Source organism: Acartia tonsa, chromosome 4 (assembly GCF_053477335.1).
Source record: "Acartia tonsa isolate MP-2025a chromosome 4, ASM5347733v1, whole genome shotgun sequence".
NCBI classification, from domain to species: domain Eukaryota; kingdom Metazoa; phylum Arthropoda; class Copepoda; order Calanoida; family Acartiidae; genus Acartia; species Acartia tonsa.
In genome coordinates, this window is record NC_137263.1 from 27,228,915 (window position 1) to 27,246,804 (window position 17,890).

Sequence of the window (17,890 nt, forward strand, 5' to 3'; positions counted from 1 at the left end):
AAGATATGAAATAGTATTAATATATATTGACCTTAAATCCCCATCCCCTCATGGGGTGAATGTAAAGGGAATATAATGTAATAAAGTTTTTTTTCTTACCGAACCTTCATTTTTAGGAAGCAACATAGGTCCGGGGATGGTTTTAGAATTTTCTACTTTTAGATTTAAGTTTTAAGATGAGTTTTCCAAAACAAAGGACCCAGATACTAGGACGCAGCTGGTTGGATAATATTACAACAGAATTACTATGATTTTGTAAGCTTTTAGGTCTATGTTTTGCCTTGTTTATTCTTGTCTATAGTTGTCTATTCTTGTATATGGTAGCCTTTGCTTGCCTATGTTTGTCTATAGTTGTCTATTCTTGTGTATGATAGCCTGTCCTTGCCTATGTTTGTCTATAGTTGTTTATTCTTGTCTATTCTTGTGTATGCTAGCCTATGCCTGCCTATTTTTGTCTATAGTTGTTTATTCTTGTCTATTCTTGTGTATGCTAGCCTATCCTTGCCTATGTTTGTCTATAGTTGTTTATTCTTGTCTATTCTTGTGTATGCTAGCCTATCCTTGCCTATGTTTGTCTATAGTTGTTTATTCTTGTCTATTCTTGTGTATGCTAGCCTATCCTTGCCTATGTTTGTCTATAGTTGTTTATTCTTGTCTATTCTTGTGTATGCTAGCCTATCCTTGCCTATGTTTGTCTATAGTTGTTTATTCTTGTCTATTCTTGTGTATGCTAGCCTATCCTTGCCTATGTTTGTCTATAGTTGTTTATTCTTGTCTATTCTTGTGTATGCTAGCCTATCCTTGCCTATGTTTGTCTATAGTTGTTTATTCTTGTCTATTCTTGTGTATGCTAGCCTATCCTTGTCTATGTTTGTCTTTAGTTGTCTATGCTTACCTATGCTTGTCTATGCTTGTCTACAGTTGTCAATAATTGTCTATGCCTGCCGTCAATGCTTGTCGTCTATGCTTGCCTATAAAAGCCTTTGCATGTCAATGCTATCCTATAGTAGTCTATGCATGGCTTTGCTTGTATATGATAGCCCATGCTTGTCTATGGTTTTCTGTGCTTTCTCATTTGTCAATGTTTGTCTGTGCTTTACTATGTTTATATATGTTTGCCTATGTTTGCCTATGTTTGCCTATGCTTGCCTATGTTAGCCAATGCCTGCCTATGCTCGACTATGCTTGCCTATGTCTGACTATGCTTGCCTATGTTTGACTATGCTTGCCTATGCTTCTCTATGCTTGTCTATGCTTGCCTATGTTTGTCTATGCATGTTAATGCTTTCCTATGCTAGCCTATAGTTGTTTATGCTCGTCTATGTTTCTAAATAAATAGTGTGAAAAGAATTTATGCTGAGTTTGTAAAAGTTTGCCTTGAATAACAACATAGGTTAGTACACAGAATCAATACCAAACTTTTCGCTGTTATTAACAGCAAGACAAGAAAAAGTCAAAGTGTTATTAGATCACTTTTATATAATGGAAAATTTTAGACATTTATAAATTCATAAAGTCTTTAAAATAACGGCAAGTTAAGAATAAATCAGCAACAACAGCGTTCTTGAATTGCCTCATAGTCAACATAAAAAGTTATAAAGTATAATTGTATGTCAATATACTGTTTCCATGTATGGTATGAATGCCAGAGGGTGGAGGAGAAACTATAGAGGGAAAGAAACTGTCTTTACACAAAATTAGACCTTCAATAAAAGAAAATATTAACAAGGCCGGCAAAAACTTTCTTTTTCTTTTTTTTCAAGATAAGTAAAATTTTATTCTCTTTTACTACAGTAAGTTTTATAATTAATGGAAGAAATCTAACTTCATTTGAAGAAATGGCCACATTATAAGAGTATTTTAAACATTCTATTTATTTTCTTAGAAATACGCTAAATTGGACAAAAAATACGCAATATTATATAGCTAGCGGTTACGTCCCTAGGGCATAGAGTGATTAAGTCGACAACCACCTTTCCAACTAAAGTTTTAAAAGAAAAAGCTAAAAAATTTTTTTTTTTTTTGGGGGGGGAGAATTTTTGGCAAGGGACATATCTCTTAGAAGGGTGTAGGTAACCTTCCGAGTCCCCCCCCCTCCAACGCACAGATCATTTTTCTTTTATAAAAAGACGAAAAAAATATTTATTTATAAATTTATATTGAAAATAAAACAAGCATTTTGAAGGAAAAAGGTACGCAAAATTTGACACAGCCAAACAACATACAAATCATACTAATTCGGCATAATGTTTATAAACAAACAAACTTTATGGAGAAAATTGTTTTAGAGGGGCCATAAAATGACTAATATTTTAATTATTGAAATCATAAAGACAGTATTACTTTTTCATAACTAGTTATAAGCAAATACGATTTCTAGAAAGAACGAAAGTAAAGGATGCTGTGAGAATTGGTGCAAAAAATATGACGTAACAAAAAAAATTAGCCAATGAGAGGCCGTTATTGACCAATGGCGGCCACTACCATTGCCGCCATTGGTCAATAACGGCCTCTCATTGGCTAATTTTTTTTGTTACGTCATATTTTTTGCACCAATTCTCACAGCATCAAGTAAAGGAGAAAATGTTTGGATTAGAAAAGTGAAGAAAGCAATAAATAAGATTAATATGGGGAAAAAATGTTTTTTTTCTCCATTTTTGTATACATAGAAAAGAATATCATTTATAAGATTAGGCTATCATTAGTTAGATAATTTAGAAAGGTATGTACTGTATAGATTAAAATATATGCACGCAAAACTTGTTTTATTAAAGGCCTAATATGCCAAAACTACCTATACTTAAATTTAGAAATTTAGAAATTATATGTTTCACGGAAAATGACTAGTTTATACACTTTGTAATTTTCATCAATGTTGTAATGTTAAAAATTTGTAAATGTTTGTTCTTCTGCTACTCTTTTCTTTGTTTATGCAAAAAGCTAATTGATAAAATATTACAAATTTGTATTGCATAATAATAGTCCTAGATGACATATTTAGAAAAAACCTGAACAAGAACAATAAGAAGTTTTATTTGTCTATTCATTTAAAAGATCTTAAGTGCATTTATGAGTGTCTGCCCAGCAAAAACTCGTAAATGGCTAGATCTAACGTTCCACAATTTTCAGGCATGCTTGTTTTTATGTACAAGGTATGTTTTAAAAAGCACACAAAATTTCCTTGGTTTATTTAGGAGGCAGAGAGCAGATCCCTGATCCATCCAGCGCTGGAAATGATCCACAGAACAGGCAGAAAATTTGTAAGGCTGGATTCCATCTTCACCAGATACTGTTGACCTCATGATACAACCATGCCAATCTGGACACCCGCAGGGGTTTAGGTTCAGGCTTCCTGCTAAATATAGGGAGGATTATTAGTTATTTTTTAGAAACATAAACGAAGTATTTTTTTATATATTCTTTATTCGTCTAAATTTTTGGTAATTAAGCTACTGAAAGTTGTTTGTTAGTCTAACGTTTACTTATTTTAACTCTTATCTTTTTACCATTAGATTATCTCTTAAAACCACCTAAAATATCTGAAACTGGTGTTTTAAATTATAAATTATTTGTACCTGAACCATACGGAACTTCATCATGAGCAAAGCCAAGGTTATGTCCAATGGCGTGAGCCAGGTTGCTCGCAAGGATATGAGGCTCAAATGGATTAATATCTGCACTGACTCCAACAGATCTCTTAGTACAGATCATGTTGACACTCGCGGTTGTAGTCTTTCCTTGCATGAACGATCTACCACTGAAATTTTTAACTATTTTTAGTATTTAGAAGATTTCCCTGTATAATAAATAATTTAAAAATTTGAAAGTGGAGGTTAAAGCACCTTTTGAAGAATAATAAAAACCGAAAATTTACCATAAAATGTCTGTTTCGAAATCTAAATGAAAATAAACAAATACAAATATATCCATTTTCTAATGTAAAAAGATTTTTTAATGCAAATAAAAAGTCTTGTATTAAAAGCAGGTGTCCACCTAGTGGATAACGATGCACATATAAAGTTTGTCTAACTGACAGGGAACAAAACTGATTCAAATGGATTTTATCAAACTTTTTATGACAAATGGGATTACCTTTTCAGTCTTAGATGTCATTCCAAGATAAGATATTGATTTTCAAACTTTACAGGATACTAACTTAGGTATTTTTGGTAGCAGGGGACTCACTAACTTTTTTCTCTTCATTTTTTTTTAATGAAAATAAATCTTTTATTAGTTATGAAGATAGAAAATTATTAAATAGAATTTTTTATCAGGGGCTAGTGACGAAACGACTAGAATTAAATAAAAAAAACTTACGTTAGCAGAACAGTTGTATCCCTTTGTATATCATAACTCTGACTGTTAATATATGTACTGAAATCATCCATCACCTTAAAATTAATATTTTTAATAGAATTATTATTTTTATTTCATATCAATTAATATTTTCTTTTAGGGTCTTTATGTTGGTCTGTATCACTTCGGTGGCATAAATTTTATATCATATATTTTCTTGATAACAGATTTCAGGGGGGTTAATTACCCCCCCCCCCCCCCATAAGCAAATTTTACCCCCGGGGTAAAAATTTTGGAGGGATTATCCTCTCTTTCAAAAAATTTTACCCCCCCAAATTGAAAAGCTTGAACGCCCCTGCTCACTCTTCTTTTCAAACGGCAACGTCCTAGTTCTGCGGTATTATCCTTTTTTGTTTAAAATTTTCTATTTTGATTACTGGTTATTTATCACTTAGGTAGCCTAATAGTTATATACAACTATAGTATACACTATACATACATGAATACATGAATTCTTGTGTATACATAGATACATGAATTCTTCTGTTGGGTCAATCAATTACACTTAATTATTTAATCAGAGGATCTCTCTCTATTTGTATTGCTTTCTCTCTCTTTCTTTCTTTCCATTTTTCCTGTGTACCTAGAATTTCTTTAATTGCAACATGACTTTTTAAAACTGCAGATATTTATATTATAAATATTTCTAAAGAAAATATGAAAGGCAATGAGACATTATCTTTACTCCCTCAAAAAATCTTTCCATAATTAAGTTCCTAGTTTGTTATATTCTTGTATGAGATTTGTATGTATGTTGTGCTGAATAAGTCTGATTAGTTGTAAATATGTTAAATACTTGTTGTATACATGATTGTAATTATCCTCCATATAAACAATTACTATATCATCTTATTTCTCCATCCATCCTGATTGTACCATAAACAAGGAAGACAACATCAATAAGAGGAAAGCACAAAAATATTTAAATTTCCAGATTAGGATGGTTTTGCGCAAATATTTGTTGCTTGACTAACCTAAGCAAACTTTGAGTCTAGGGGTGCTGCCATTTCTACAGCTAGCAAAAATACTGTCACTGTGTTAAGGATAAAAAATAGTGTAAATTTGTCAATTTCATTAGCGAGTGTTAATGTGCAATATTTTTGATATCATTACAGTTACATTGCCATTATTTCACACCATTGTAATTCACAGTTTTCATGACAAAAATAACCTAGTAGTCAAGCAATAAATAAATAAGTTTCTCACATTAGGTTATCAACAATAATAAACAGATAAACCGTCTGACAAATTGCCCATTATTCAGAAGCATTTAAACTTTAATCTTGTTTTTCATTTTAGTCAAGTAAATCAGTAACTCCCCCCCCCCCACCCAAAAAAATGTTCTCCGTAAATAATGAATGGACATCATTTAGTGTTCATGTTTATCGGTCATGGTATCTTGATTTTTAAGGTAATTTTCAGCAATCTATCTTTAATAAAATCCAAAAAATCTTCCCTTACTGTTTTTTTAAAAATGATATGGAAACACATGGAATTACAAAGTAGCTTCACTACTAATACGAATAATTGAATGTATAGATGCCACAGCTTAGGAATGTGTTTAGAGAATAATGTATTCTGCTATTCCATACTAAAAAAAAGAAAATGTGCGGTTTCCTTACATTTACATTTTTCATTACTATTTTACAAATTTAAAATGGAGATAGAACTATCTTAGGTGAGTGTGAAGGACACTTCTTTAATTGTGAATGTGGTATATTTTTGCTGACTAGTCTTAACTAGGAAAATAGAATAGTCCTGTTCCAAATTAGCTCCAAATAAGGGCGGGGGGGGGGGGGATTATTTGAGATATTTCAACAAACAAAAGATAATAAAATTTTTTGGGTTTTATTTGGGCTATACTCAAAAATCTCAGAAAACGCCTATCTCAAAAAACGCCCATCTCAGAAAACGCCTATCTCAAAAAACGCCCATCTCAGAAAACGCCTATCTCAAAAAACGCCTTTTTCATAAAATGCCTACTACATTTTTAAAAATTATGTGAAATATGTCAGTCTAAGAAGGTATTGTGAATATTGTACAATATGTACATTATGAATCTTCTTTTTGAAATATCTATCCCTGAAGTATAATGTCACTCTTGTACATTCCTTAGGCAATTTTTAGTTTTTAAAGCATTTTGAGCAACAACATACTAAAGGTTTGCTTTTTGAAAATTGATCACAACTGAATAACAAAAACTTTTACCTAGTTAATTCATGTTTTAAGTTTTTTTTATTTCTACTGCAAACAACCCAGTTTACTTTTCAGTTATTACAATAAGATGAACAACTATGAGCTCTATTAAAACATACTTCTTATTTATTTTCTTTATTATTTGCCCTAATATCTTGAATTAACAGAATATCAGGTTGAAATGTTGTAAATATAACTAAACCTAGTAAATTTGTAAACAGTAAAGAGATATTCATAAAGATGTCGTGGAATTTTGGATGGGTGAATTTCAAAATAGGGTTGTTAAATTTGGGTAGGGTGAAAGGAAGGGATAAATAGTTTGGAAAACACAAAATTTTGTTCTAGTTTTTATTCTGCTAAAAAGAAATTTTAGATTCATGTTATATAATTATTAACATACACAAATAATATGCAAAATATTTATTGAGTATAATATGCTTTGAACCTATCAGAATTATATAGCTGTTCCTCAAAATAAAAAAAATAGTTTAGAATAATTATTATTATCTATAATACAAAGTAGAATGATGTCTGTCCGTCCTTTCGTCTGAAGCTTAAGATCTTGATAACCACTGAACTGATCGGATTCTACTCTTTAGGGAATATACCTACTGGTCCTGTGGTGGTTTTAGGATATTTACTTGGGGGTGGGAAACCCCCAACCTCCCAAAAAAAACAAAAAATCTCCCACCATTTTTTTTGTAGGAGGTATCTAGAGGCTAGAGGCGAAGTTGCTAGTAAATTATAAAGCAATCTAACATTTTCTATCTAACAAATTGACTTTCCATATTTTATGAATTTTGGGGGGAAAATAGGGTGGGGTTATTTTAATGTCCTATCCCTATATTCCTTCTTATTTTTATCAGATTAAAAAATGATGTACTTTTTAATGAGCTTCAATAATTAAATGGGCGTTTTTTGAGATAGGCGTTTTCTGAGATGGGCGTTTTTTGAATATAGCCCTAATAAAACCCAAAAAAATTTTAGTTATCTAAAATCTATAATTTTGCTTGTAAGTTCACCTCCTTTTCATATGTATATATTTACAGATTTACTTTGGTAACATAAGGTTATGAAAAGGTTATATTAGAATGATATATGAAATTTTTCTTCTTCAGTATTTTGATTAATTTTTCTTTGAAAAGGATTATTCCACAAGGGAAAGTAATTATTTTGGGATAAAGAATTCTTGGCAAATATTTAACTTTGCTAGTCTACAGTATACAATACTATATGTTGTAATAATTAAAATAATTAAAAAAAATGTGTATTGTTTTTTTTGTGAGCAAAGCCTTGCATAGGACGAAAGTTTTGTAAAGCTCCAACTACCCCATTCACAGTCACACAAAGTTGTGATAATGCTCAAAATTTCTAGTAGCAATGCTATCCACATATTTTGATTAAGAAATACCCACACATTTTAAATCAAACCAAACAATTATACCTACTCATCCGTTTGACATATGAACACTTTATGAAAAAATTAGTTTTATGGAAAAAAAACTTGTGTAGAATTAAAAAAATATTTGCTTTTCTTTACATGCATGTTAAGTGGAAATTTGATTCAACTTTTTTTCAAACTCAATTTTGACCAATGTGACTATGCTTGACATAAATTTTGTTTGTAGCAAGATTTCCTATGCTCCATTCTAAATACAAAGTACGCGTCCGTTCAAAATCTATATTAACAAGCACCCATACTTTCTTACAACAAAACTTGTTTAAATAGGCAAGGCACACACCCAAACTTTGTTGTAAGACTCACCCACCTCAAGGTATAGATTTCCAATTCATGTTAATCTCGCAAAAGCTGGATGAATTTAACGAGTATGGGAAACAAGAGACAAAGGATGGAAAGAAAGAGAAAAAGAAAGTGAGGGAAAATAAAATAAAATGAGAGAATTCCAGTGAATCAACACAGAATAAATGGAACCGAATATGCATTCAATTTTTTATCTATATAGTGCTTCAATCTTTGAAATAGGTTTTGAGTATGATAAAGCAATGGGGAAGCCCTATCTCTATATATCTTCCTATAAACCTTTAGAACTCTAATAAATCTTGATATCAATATGCGGATGAAAACTTTTCTATACAATATATTCCAAATGGTTTTCATACTAAATGAGAAATAGAAATATTGTTTGCTGTGTACTTGCAACACAACATCCATGTTTACCTTGCGTAAAATAAGATTTATTACTTTTTGTCAAATTTATTAATTTCCAAAACTTTGTAAACTTCTTAAACTTTTACGAAATTAGTTGAAAACAATGTGAATAAACGTTTGAAAAAAGACTTGAATAAATAGTATAATATTTAGAATATTCATTGATTGTATGTATATATATGCATGCCTAGTAGGCAATATACTCCGCCAGCCCCGCCCCTACCCTGCCATTACCTAACCATCTATGCACCTGCCCCCCCCCCTCCCCTAGCCCCTGCTATACTAACCCGCAGTGCAACACATAAATCTGAATACTTTCTTTCCCATCTCATCTCACACCTCTGATAATTTGCCAGGGCATTCCAATTTTATTTTCAGTTATCGGATCATGTGTGTTATGGGGGCGGGTTAACTTAAAAAAAACCAATAGAAAATTATCCGATATGGCTATCTTTTATAGTGAAGCTTTTCAAAGGTCCTAAAAGGTTTTAACTATATTGGGGGAGATCACCAGCAACCCCTAAGACAAAATGCTCCCCCCCCCCCGACCCCAAAAAAGATAAGAAAATATATTATCATGGATTTTGCGATTGGACATGATAAACATTATTTTTGTCGTCTATTTGTTAATTTTCTCCTATGTTTAACCCTTGCGGGAAGTACTAACCAGGCGGGGTTACCTAGTTACCTAACCTAACCTGACCTAAAGTAATAAACAAACCAACGAAAAACTCCCCATCACCTTATCTTTAATTTGAAAATAAGTGTGAAGAGTTGTGGGATATATGTGCTGACATGGGAACTTAGTGTTAGTTATTTTTTTCTTTTTAACAAATTAAAGAATTTGAGATCCTTAAATTCCTGATGGTTTCCCCAATATCCTATAATTAACAACTACCAAGCACTAATTTTATAAAAAATATTTAGATTATATTTAATTTATTGTTCTTTATAATTGCAATGGCTTAACCATAATTTTTTTCTTTAATTTCTATATATTTGCTTATTGCCAAGTTCGTTTAGCCAATATCTATTTTACAATTCAAACTGTCTGTTTTACAATAATAAAAGGTATGAAATAATACTATATTTTTCTATTGGTTCAGTGGATCAATTACTTTTCAATGTTGCGCCGTATGTGAATATGCAGTTATGGAGCGACTTAGTATATTTATTTTTGCATTTACTTACAGAATATTCAGTATGTATAGAGTATGTATGAAAACACCAAATCCTCCACAAAATGTTTGTAAACTGCAGTAAATGCAACACAAGTGAGTGTGTGTGTGTATGTGTACAGCAACTAATAGCAAACACTCACCTCCCCCCCTGAGTAGTAAAGTCTTTGTCAACAATTTTCATTCAATTTTATAACAATTTAAGGAATGCTATGTTTTTAAGTAAATCAAAGTTTTAGTTTCTGATCGTATTTGAGCGGCATGTTCAATTTTATCTAAATGGAAATCTTTAAATATGTATGAACAAATTTTAAATTTTTCTTTAACATTTAGGATTTATTAAATGATTAAAACTCAAGCTAATTTAGCTCTGCTGAAATTTAAGAAATTGGAAACAAGACTTACCCTGTTGATATCATTCTGTTGTTTAATTCCTGGGGCCATATCCTCCAGCTGCCAGGTCTCCAGGTAAACAATACTAAGCCTGGTCTTCAAAGAGCTCTTGAAATAAAGGTCGGCAATGTTGGCCACCTGGATGGCTTCATGTATAACATCTCTCTGTGACAGCCCAGGTCTGTTGTCAAACTAGAAAATTGTATAATTTTTACAAGCGAAACTTTTCTATAGCTCTTAGTTAATTTAGGCATGTTATAATTGTCCTAAAGGTTGAAAACTTTGAATAATTCCTATAACAAGTGGGTTCTATGCTATTACGTTACCAAATTTAAAACAATTTGATTTTTAAAACTTATTAATCTGACTTATGAAAATGATTTATAGGAAAACAAGATACAATATCAAAAGCGAAGTATCTCAATCAAGTCTTAAAAATGTAAGAGTGTCCTAGAACAGTATCCTGTATTTACTCAATTTTGCAACAAATTTAGACTTAAAAATTTATAGTTGGCTTATTAAGTTCATATTTGAGAGCTTCAATTTTATAGATGTTGTCATCCTTGTTTAAAATAGAGATAATGAAATTTTTAGCATTATTTACAGAGAGGCCTTTAAAGGTATCAAATTTTTGTAATAGAACTATTGTCTTTGACTGATGATTGTGTAAAGGATAAAATTAATTACAACAACAAAACAAAGAATCATTTTGTATGAAAAGAATTATGTAATTGTTCAAACTTATGTTATCTTACCATGGCCTTGTCTAGAACCAGACCAGTTTCAATGTACTTATTTACGTATCTAACATCTCTTTCTGTCCTGTTTCCCTCTCCTCCAATCTCTCTACGATATCGTTGACCATCCTTCCTCAGGAGGTTGTTTGATACTCCACAGGACTGGGTGGGCTTCTGGTCTGACTGATACACGATATGTGGATGCTTACTCTGAAATTTTAAATAAAATAAATCAACATGGCTATAAGATTAGAGACCAATCAAAGTAAACTGCATAGCCAACAATTTTTTAGCCCTTCATTGAATCAACTTTGACTTATTTAATTTAGTCAATTCGTCGTATCCCTAAATCCGCTTTTTGGTTTTTATAATTAAATAATAATAAATTAAACTTAAATAGTAAACATCATATAGTCCTATATTAAAAAATAAAAGGTGCTTGTCTTGAAATATGTCGTTAATGACCGAGAATTCTTTAATTTTCGGTACGTCTCTCCCCTTAATTGATACTGCCCCATGAAAAACTAACCCCTCTCCATACCCCACTTTGAGTAGGGGGAATACATTAGCACAAAACAGGCACAAGTCATCTATAATACAAAGTAGAACGATGTCTGTGTGTCTGTTTGTTTGTTTGTAGCGAAGGATCTCGCTAACCGCTGAACCGATTGGGTTCTCCTTTACAGGGTAGCTTCTCATAGGTCCCGGGAAGGTTTATAACTACTTTCTTGGGGGGTGGGACACCCCCAACCCAACCAAAAAAAATTAACCCCCCCCCCCAAAAAAAAAAAAAAATCCACCTCCCCCCCAATTTAAAAAAACAAAATTTTCTTTTAAATCTGAAATACCAAAAAATGGGTTGATCAAACTTCTTGGGGCAAAGCCGCTAGTTAAATATAAAGGGAAACAAGTATGGATAAAGGTAACTTACAGACAAATCTCCGCCATAGAAAGGGTGGATAACAAAAGTTTCATTGCCAAGATGTATGATACCAGATACTCCATTACAGGTTTGCAGTGCCGCCATAGATCCAGGTATAAACTCTCCTCCGTGCCAGTCCTTCACCACACCATGGTAGTAACAGTGCTCAACATCCTGGGTAAAAGCATTTCTATTCATCTAAATAATAAACAATAATTAATTTAACATCCATGGTTAGGCGTGTCAAAATTGTTTAATAGTGCTCTGCAATGCATTCTATTCCCTTCTTTCATGTATGTATCATGAGCATTTGAATTTATTTCAAATTACAATTTTTCATTTTTACTTGCATAGGTATAATTTAAACTATTTTTAATATTTTTGTTGAACCTGAGAAGCGGAAGATGAATGTTCCGTAGCTCCGCCGCTCAAAAATACTTTCTTCTGGACATTCGGAGCAATTATTCGCCTAAAATAAATCAAAATATGACATTTTATTGTAACATGAATTATAAAACCGTAACTTTTAGTACTATTGGTCTAATTTATAGTCCTATGTCCTCTCCCTCCCTGTCCTCCCTGTCCTCACCCACAATCATGAAAGGAGTGTTTAGTTATTCAATTTCATTTTAAAATAAACTGAGATTTTTGTCTCAGTTTATATTGTAAAAGTAAATATACAAAATATAGTATATATACATATGTATTGCATATAATGGCAATCATTACAAGATAGGTAAAAAAAAGAAAAATATAAAAATCCTTTAGCTTAAGTATGGAGAGAAACACATATTATATGTATACTATATAGTATTCAGACACAACTCATTGCAGGGTGTAGTGGTGCACAATCACTCCTGTACTAATTTCAAATGATTACATATAGGCTTTGCAAATATCTTAAAATACAAAGTAGTAAGACTCTTTGAAGCTTAAGATCTGGAAAATTTCTGGTTCGATTTGGCTGTACTCTCAATTGAAGCTTTGTATATGTCTTGAGGTTAATCTATTTTTCTCAACTTTCAAGTACTATGCTAAACGTGGAGTGGAATTTCAATATGAAGGTTGAAACTATAATACAAATTTCTCTATTTTAGGACATTTAGATCTTTTTTTTTATTACATTAATTTATTGCTATTTTTGCACTAAAACAGGTTCTTTAGCGAATTTGATTAAACACCATCAGGATTATACGAAGATTTCCTTTATTCACAGACAAACATTGATAATTTGTTCTCAGGTCTTAAGAAGGTTCCCCTACTATTATACAATATCATTCAATATATCTCAACAAAACCACAAAAAAGATCTTACTATGCTTTAATATGAAAACTCTACAGAACATCTTGTTGGTCTGTGTGTGATGCGTAAAGCACCAAATCGAAGCAAAATTCAAAACTAGGAATCTTCTATTCTAAGAGAGTTTAAAATACCTATTTGGATTAAATCAAAAACTTGTTACAACTTTGAATGATACTTACAGCCAAACGACTGGCTGTAGCATTAGTGCCGGTAAAATTTCTTAGTCATCTTCATATTTTTTTCACTCGAATTTGCGGAAAATGAATCAAAAAAAAAAAGAAAAAGCCTCAGAAAGTTAACCCTCCAAAAAATACTTTTTTTTTTATTTAAACAAGATTATCAGTTTATGATTTAGTTTTAAATTTTATAAATTTATTGTTTTGTTATTGTAGCAATCCAATTTAGTTTTATAGTACAGCACACAAGACAAGGCTTCAAAATTTAGGTTAATTACAAACTAACTTTCATTCTTACCATTCAAATGGAAACTTCATTCAAAGCTTCAATATTATTCTTTTGACAGTTTAATAACATTGTCTTTGCCAAATAATAGAGTATAAAACCTATGTCACACATTATCCTATTATATCCTACCCTGCCAAATACTAGAGTATAAACCCATGTCACAAAGTATCCTATCATATCCTACCCTGCCAAATACTAGAGCATAAACCCATGTCACAAAGTATCCTATCATATCCTACCCTAACAAATACTAGAGTATAAACCTATGTCACAAAGTATCCTATATTATTCTTTTGACAGTTTAATAACATTGTCTTTGCCAAATAATAGAGTATAAAACCTATGTCACACATTATCCTATTATATCCTACCCTGCCAAATACTAGAGTATAAACCCATGTCACAAAGTATCCTATCATATCCTACCCTGACAAATACTAGAGTATAAACCTATGTCGCAAAGTATTACTATATCCTATCCTGACAAATACTAGAGTATAAACCCATGGCACAAAGAATTCTATTATATCATACCCTGACAAATACTAGAGTACAAACCTATGTCGCAAAGTATTACTATATCCTACCCTGACAAATACTTAAGTATAAACCCATGTCACAAAGAATTCTATTATATCCTACTCTGACAAATACTAGAGTATAAACCTATGTCACAAATTATCCCCTTATATCCTACCATGCCAAATACTAGAGTATAAACCCATGTCACAAAGTATCCTATCATATCATACCCTGACAAATACTAGAGTATAAACCGATGTCACAAAGTATCCTATCATATCCTACCCTGACAAATACTAGAGTATAAACCCATGTCACAAAGTGTCCTATTATATCCTACCCTGACAAATACTAGAGTATAAACCTATGTCACAAAGTATCCTATTATATCCTAACCTGACAAATACTAGAGTACAAACCTATGTCACAAAGTATCCTATTATATCCTACCCTGACAAATACTAGAGTACAAACCTATGTCACAAAGTATCCTATTATATCCTACCCTAACAAATACTAGAGTACAAACCTATGTCACAAAGTATCCTATTATATCCTACCCTGACAAATACTAGAGTATACACCTATGTCAAAAATTATCCTTTTACAAAAAGAGACACACTAGACACAAAACACTCTATCCATTAAAAGAATTGGTTTTGTATGTTATGACATGCAATCATACTTTTCTTTTACATGCTCTTATCCTACACTATAGTATGCCAAAAGCTGGCATGCTACAATTAAACCCATACAAACTACATACTTAAATAAAGCCAAACATTTACACACTCTTGGAGCACCGCAAAAGAAATAATCTTTTCTTCTGATTATGTTAATATCTTGTTTAGTGACTTATCTAAGGTGAAGGGGGCTATTTTTGGGGAGGGGTTAATCTGGTAATTTTTGTGAGATGAATTTTAAAGGTACTTTTTGGGTCTCAAAATCGGAAAAAAAAATTTTGAAAATTTTTCCGTAGGTGTGTAAAGATCGATGTGCACAAAAATTGTTAAGACCTAGAACTGATCCGTAAAAACCTTTTTAACTAAGAATTGCCCGCTGTATCCAAATCCGTTGAGAGCCTTAAAATAGAGCTTATATTTTTTTTCAAAAATGACCAAAGTTGGTGGCGCGGCTTTTTCTAGTTATTTCAAAAAAAAATTAGATTTGATTTTTTAGGTCAATTTTCAAGTTTTCTTTCGTAAAATCTAAAATTCAATATGGCTTTTTTAAAAATTAGGCCTAAAAGTGAATAGAACAGGTTTTTTTAATAAAAAAAAAAAATTTATATTTAAAAGAATTATTTTACGAGAAAAAAATCGAAGTTTCTGGTCCTTTTTTTAAAAAAAATATTTTTGACATAGAAGGAATAATCCGATCATTATGAAAATTTTTGTGGATAATCCCTATACCAATTATGATAATTTATGCTTGACTGGCCATTTATCCGATTTTTATCAATTTTTTTTAGTTTAAAATATAGTCAAGTTTTTTTTGCAAAGATGATACTTTTTGATTTCAAATTCGATTATTGAGGTCAATTTTCAAATAATTTTCATGTTTTTTTTTGGGCCAAATCTATTGTTCAATGTGGGCTTTTAAAGGATCAGGCCTTAAAAGTAATAGAATACGCTTTTTTCTAATATCTTAAAGAAAATTTTTCTATGATTTTTGACATAGAAGCAATAGTCCGATCCTTATGAAAATTTTTGTGGATAATCCCTAATTACTATTACTATACTAATTATGGTTTTTAATGCTTGACTGTGATTGACCGTAAAAACTAATATATTTAAAATTAAAATATGAATTTCTAAACAATTGGGTAACTAAAATTTTAAAAATTGTGTAAACAAAACCAACCAAAACTTAAATTTTTTCCTATTTTTATTTTTGATTCTCAAATGAAAATCATTACAATTTTATAACATGAACCACTTAATTAAATGAAATTTCTATAAAAAATATGGCTCATTATTGCTAAGCTACAAATGAACATAATATTAAAACCTTTATACAGTATCTATGCTAAAATGTTTAAAATTTGTAGGTAAAAAGTAAATTTAGTTGAGAATTTTGCATTCATACATCAAGGAAAGAGTACCATCATAGTGATAGATCATCTTTCTTTATGGAAAATATCTCCTATTATACATACATTGCCATGATTATTGGACAAATAGTACCCCCCCCCCCCTCCCTATACATCTAAGGTATCTGCACATAATATATATCTACCTATATATATGTATGTATAGGGGGGGACAAATCTCTTATCAATCAGAAAATGGATGTTTACTGAATTCCGATGATTTATCAAGGTTAGTTGTCATCCTCCACTCACACCACTCATACAAATATGTAATATGTAAATATATATATGTACATATCATGGGCGTGCCAACAGAAGACGGCATTTGGGTAACCCCAACCACTAGTGCCCAGTTATGCACTTACATAGATTTCAGGGATGGGATGAAACATTTTGCAAAGTGTTCAAATTTCTACCCCTCTCCCTTTATAAACAAAGTATGATAAATGTATGTGTTTATAATGGATCCTAAGGGATAATACAATAAGTTGATGTATATCCCCAATGCTGATAATTCAAATTACCCCTTTTATGGATTACAATTATAGTAGTAAAGTTGTTCGTCTGATTTAATCAAAGTGTCCAAAGGTTTTAAGCCAATGAATAAGAAAACTAAAAGTAAGCACCAGTATAATTTACCAGGAAAAACAAGCGAACCAAGGAAATATATAAAATATCAAGAAAAGTCGAACAAACGGACTGACAAAGATGCTTATTTATCTAATAAATTATCTTAAGAATTCTACAACTTAATTTTATATAAAGGCTGAGAAATTAAATTTCCCCATAGAATTGAAATCTCCGATGTACCATTACTGTCATACAGACGGACAATGTGTGTTATAGAGCATTGGCTAACAATCTAAATAGTTTTCACAAATTTCAGCTTGATTTCAAGCTTTATAGAACATGTTTTGCTGATTAATGAAAAACTTACGAGTTTAATTCAAGATCCAGTCTAAACTTATGTTGGAAAGCTTTGATAAGTAGAGATGTTGTCCTGTAGTGCTTCTGATGCTAAAATAAAATAAAAATCATTCTATTATAAATTCATTTCTTTTATGATGATAATTTTTTAAAATTTGCTTTTGATAAAAAGTGCCAAGATAAGCCAGTTTGTTTTCTTGACAACACACATACATTCGAATACTATGGCAGACATTTAAAATATTTTTTATAGTTATTTCTCGCATCGTATTATAGTCAGCTTCCCACACCTTCGGCACCTCGGGGCTAAAAAACTGGTTTTAGTCTTATGATTGTACATTTCAATATTCGTAGAAAGTTAGATATAATAATACGATGCTAGGCATAGTTTTTTTGTATGGATGAGAACCGGTTCCTATCCACCTGATTCGAATGAATACGAGAAAAATATTTTCTCGTATTTAGTCGAAACTGATTAATATCTGGTGGATTAGAACCGGTTCTCATTTATACAAAAAAATTATGTTTGGCATCGTATCATATCCAGTTTTCTACAAATAAAAAAATGTACAATTAAAAGATTAAACCCAGTTTTTTAGCCCTTGCCTTCGGAAAGCTGTTTATAATAC

General features: G+C 31.3%; 1 protein-coding gene across 1 annotated transcript in view; it reads right to left on the reverse strand.

The window, feature by feature from the left end:
• mmd (disintegrin and metalloproteinase domain-containing protein mind-meld) overlaps positions 1–17,890 on the reverse strand; it is a 64,992-nt gene that overhangs the window by 27,855 nt on the left and 19,247 nt on the right. The window contains exons 6-13 of the mRNA XM_080157318.1: positions 17,272–17,351; positions 12,343–12,421; positions 11,962–12,150; positions 11,049–11,240; positions 10,306–10,485; positions 4,318–4,391; positions 3,576–3,757; positions 3,181–3,355 (exon numbers count right to left, since the gene is read on the reverse strand). Of these exons, the coding sequence (XP_080013444.1) occupies positions 3,181–3,355; positions 3,576–3,757; positions 4,318–4,391; positions 10,306–10,485; positions 11,049–11,240; positions 11,962–12,150; positions 12,343–12,421; positions 17,272–17,351 (1,151 nt within the window). The remainder of the gene's footprint in view (positions 1–3,180; positions 3,356–3,575; positions 3,758–4,317; positions 4,392–10,305; positions 10,486–11,048; positions 11,241–11,961; positions 12,151–12,342; positions 12,422–17,271; positions 17,352–17,890) is intronic.